This window comes from Pagrus major, chromosome 22, assembly GCF_040436345.1.
Source record: "Pagrus major chromosome 22, Pma_NU_1.0".
Lineage (NCBI taxonomy): Eukaryota > Metazoa > Chordata > Actinopteri > Spariformes > Sparidae > Pagrus > Pagrus major.
The window spans coordinates 8,909,415-8,913,947 of record NC_133236.1 but is presented as its reverse complement, the minus strand read 5'-3'; the positions used below and the strand labels follow the sequence as shown (position 1 = coordinate 8,913,947).

The following is a 4,533-nucleotide window of genomic DNA, read 5'->3' as shown; positions in this document are numbered from 1 at the left end:
AATAGTTGCCTCCAAAATGTGGTGGAGTTTAAAGTAGCAGAAAAAGGAAATACTTTACCTCAAAATTGTACTTAAAGTAGACTAAAGACTAAAAATTCCATCACTGCCTACATTAAAAAAAAAAAAAAAAAAAAATCACCTTTGACTGTAATCATATGTAAAACACTTACCTTAAACTCATCACAAAGAGCCTGTGGGAATATTTAGACATGAACCAGCAGCACTGAGAGGCCTCAACATGAGTCTGTCTGGATGAAAACATCAGCACTCTGTCAGACTGAGACACCTGAGAGCCTGAGATAACAATAAAAGGCCTGTCGTCTGTGATCAGCTCCACGTGAAGTCCTTTAAATAAATCTGTCTGGTCCTTCTGCGTTCAACTCTGTGTCGGCCCACCGGCAGCAGGGGCTCTGATCCGGGCTGCAGCTCCTCTCCGCCCCGGGCAGCGGCAGCTCCTCTCCGCCCCGGTGCCTCCTGCGGCTGCAGCCTGATGACTCGTTTTTAATCCGCCGCCGGAAAACTACACAGAGCACGTGGAGTGACGTGGAGCCGCAGGTCAGCAGGTGATTGGCTGCTCGGACTGTTTCCAGTGAAGCTGCAGGTTTAAAGGTGAGTTACTGTTTATCACAGAGGAAACACCTGCTGCTGTTTACTGAGGACAAACACAGCGAGTTAGAGGGTTTAACGTCAGAGGATAAATCTGGTTTCATATAAATATAATTAATGAGCAATTAAAATCAAAAGCATGGAGTTGAAACGTCATGAATCAATGAATCAATCACAGATCAAACTCTTGATTCCAGGAGTGATTTTGTGAACAATATAGATTTTACTTTGGTTAACGTGAGATTTAAAAAGATAAATTATTTGTTTTCTTTGTTGCTCAACAAACATGTAACTCAGTCTCATCAGCTATTTCTAAATTAGTCAATAAATCAATCTAAGAAATAATTTAAAGAGGTTAAAAAGTCACATAATTCTTAAAGCTGTTTTATTCATATATTTCTTTATTAGGGATGCAGAGATGAGAGAAAGTGTGTTTAGGTGTTTACTGATTTTTCTTTTTAACAAGACAAAAGTTGGAATTAATTTAAACTCGTTGGAACTGGACAGACCTGCTTTAGGTTTATTCACTATTGTCTCGATGAAGCACTTTGTGACGCCGCTGCTCTGGAAATATGGAATAAAGTTACTTCCTTCCTTATCGAATATGAAAAATACATTTCTTATAAATTATCATTAATTATTAACTAGTTTGGTTCAGTTAATAAAACAGAAATAAATGAATGCAGGCAGGACACTAAAGTGATTTGTTTTTTAAAGGAAACACAAAAATGAATAAATACAGACAGAAAAAATATCACCAAACATATTCTGGTGATTTTTATGGCCTCCAGAAAGAAGAAAAATCAGATCAAAAACAAAGCTGAATAAAGATAATGGACATGTATCCTGATAATGACTCAAGGAAAATCAACTTTAAAGTTCTTTTCAGGTTTTTACACACCAGACTCTGAATTTTTACAATCTGGAACAAAGAGGAAGAGGTTATTAACTCCTGAAGTCACAACACAGTTCAGAGTTGATACTGAACACTGAGAGAGCTATCATTTAATAAAAACAGATTGAACTGTAAATAAACTCGTCAAGTTTCCACCAACGCCAGAAATGTAACTCAGCTGTTGTTTAATGGAACAAATAAAAAATGGTGCTTCAACCTAAAGGTCAGTTTCCGTCCTGAGTTAGAAAACAGGCCATCAGCTCACATCGATTCGTGCGTAATTGGAAATGTAACCGAGGCCTGAAGTCAAACAGCTGAAAACGGATCCAAATGTCAATAAAGTTGTGGCCAGTTTGAACTGAAACACAGAGACTGGAGTTGAGCCATTGTCCTCAAAGAATGAAGCTTCCCAGAATGTAAATAAACACTTACCTGACGCAAAATATTCACATTGTACTGCTGCTTACATGACTCTAATATAGATAATATTGATCAGCTAACAGTTGGAATATCTGACGGATGATCAATAAAGGAGACTGCTGCTCGTTTAACACCAGTTCAGTGATCATTATCAGTTATTAAGAAGATTTAATGTGATAAAAATCAATAACTTTAAACAGTCTGAAGCTCATCGGGGAGTTTAGAGGAGTTTCCTGATTCTCGTTCTTGTTTTGGATCACAGCTCGTAAAGCAAACATCACCAGCGGAGGAGGAAAGTAGGTCCAAACCATTTTCTCCTCTTACGTCTATAATGTCAATTGGCATTGTTGGCCGCCTGCCGTGTCCGCGTCGCTCCGCCCCTCCATGTGTTGGAGTCTGAGTCCGGCGGGATAAGGGCAACTCGTCTCCTCCTGCAGCCGATCAGCTGGACTTCTTCCCAGGGAGGCACAAGAAGCAAGAAGCCGGAGGGAGGGAGGGGGACGCAGGCAGAGAGCCGCCCGGACCGACCCGACCACATCCAGCCAGAGCACGGGGTGTCCGCACCATGTCCTTCAGCCCAAAGCACTCCACTCCCTTCTCAGTCACCGACATTTTGAGCCCGATGGAGGACAGCTACCGAAGGTTTGGAGGGATGGATCACGCCGCGGGGAGCCTCGGGTCCCAGCTGGGCGCCTACCGGCAGCAGCAGGTCCCTCAGCCCGGTATGACGCATCAGCAGCAGGCGCAGCAGCATCAGCAGCCGCCTCATCTGCACCATCATCACCACCACCATCACCATCACCACCTGTCCTCCTCCACTTCATCCTCATCCTCCTCCTCTTCTTCAGCCACAGCAGCAGCAGCCGCCGCAGCTCTGGGACCCGGCGGGCCCTACCACGTGCCCCACGGGGTGCCGCAGTTCTCCGGGGCCGTCGGCGGGTTCTGCAACAGCGGCATCGGGAACGTGGGAGACCTGCCGTCCTACCAGGAGACGGTGCGCAGCGGAGGGGCGGCGGCGGCAGCGGCGGCCGCGGCGTGGTACAGCAACCCCGAGCCCAGATACCCGACAAGTAAGAGGAGGTTCTACTGAAAAAGTTTGTTTTTAACAGTTTTACGCACAAAAAGTGATTTTCCGCACGATGGATAAAAATGCAATGTTGCTAAAATCTTGATGAACTTCAGTGTGTGTGTTCGGTACTTAACTAGGACTTTTTTTTTTTACTAAATATTAAAAAAGGCACATGCATCATTATTATGTTCCTCTATGAGGACTTAAAACAGGCCCTTTCCAGTTTGACTTTACTTGCTACAAATGACTCAACTCTTTAATGTCACATTATTGTACGTTTGTTTTATTAGTGAACAGCTCGCATTTTAACATTTGATAACGGGATAGAGGCCTAAAATTAATTAGAAAGTTATTTAATAAAAATTAAAATGTTTGCTTGCTTTCTACTCTACTTTTCGTCTTCTATAATTTTTAAATATAATATTGTCTTCTAATGTTTTAAGATGTATTTAAACATACCATTAAATTCAGAATTCTACTAAAAGATAAAGGTGTCTGCTGATAAATGTAATGATTAGATTTTGAGGAGAATGTTACATTTAGCAGTGAGCTCGTTATTTTTCATTTAAACATTGGTAATTTTTCTCGCCAAGTTTCCAGATTTATGGGCCCCTCCGGCGGGATGAACATGTCCGGGATGGTGGGCAGTCTGGCCGGGATGGACTCCACAAAGTCCATGGTGTCGCTGCACGCCGCGCCGCGCAGGAAGCGGCGGGTGCTCTTCTCTCAGGCGCAGGTGTACGAGCTGGAGCGGCGCTTCAAGCAGCAGAAGTACCTGTCCGCCCCGGAGAGAGAGCACCTGGCCGGACTGATCCACCTCACCCCGAACCAAGTGAAGATCTGGTTCCAGAACCACCGCTACAAGCTGAAGCGGCAGGCCAAGGACAAGAGCACGCAGCAGCTACAGGACGGTGGAGGTGGAGGAAGCGGTGGAGGTCTGTGCGCGACGACCCACCGCTCCTCCTCCGTGTCCCCGGTCCTCTCCAAGAAGAGCTGCCGGAACGACTCCAGCGGCTCCAACCAGATCGGAAACCGACAGGGCGGCTCGGGAGAGGCCTTGACCGGGACCCCGCAGCAACAACAACAGCAGCAGCAGCAGCAGCAGCAGCAGCAGCAGCAGCAGCAGCAGCAGGTGAACCAGCTGTCCTCCACGGAGGAGCTGGAGGATTTGTCCCCGAGTCCGCCGCTGGGACTGCACGCTCAGATCAACATGACGCAGACGGACGCGGCGCTAATCGAGTACACAAACAGCATGATCGGCTCCAATTTACTGTATGGGAGAACTTGGTAGGGACACCGAGAGGGAGGACAGACCGGATCGGGCCTGTGGGGCCTCGTTGCCGTGTTGGATTTTTGAGAGAACCCGCTGCAGGACAAAAACAACCAACAGACTTTTCTTTTTCTCTCCGTGCGTAAAGTTCTGGTTCCTTTACGCACACAGGGACTCAAAAGACACTCGGTGGTTTTGAGCAACAAGGCGCAAAAATGTATTTTAGAGCCTGAACCTGTTGAGAATAATGTTATTTTCTCCCTCTGCAAAAAT

The 4,533-nt window shown here is 45.7% G+C and overlaps 1 protein-coding gene across 1 annotated transcript; it reads left to right on the top strand.

Annotated features, from left to right (window-relative positions):
* Nucleotides 1–2,486: 2,486 nt before the first annotated feature.
* Nucleotides 2,487–4,281, top strand: nkx2.4b (NK2 homeobox 4b). The gene is made up of 2 exons (XM_073493250.1): nucleotides 2,487–2,991; nucleotides 3,584–4,281. Exons 1-2 carry the CDS (start codon nucleotides 2,487–2,489, stop codon nucleotides 4,279–4,281), a joined length of 1,203 nt encoding a protein of 400 aa, XP_073349351.1.
* Nucleotides 4,282–4,533: the final 252 nt, after the last annotated feature.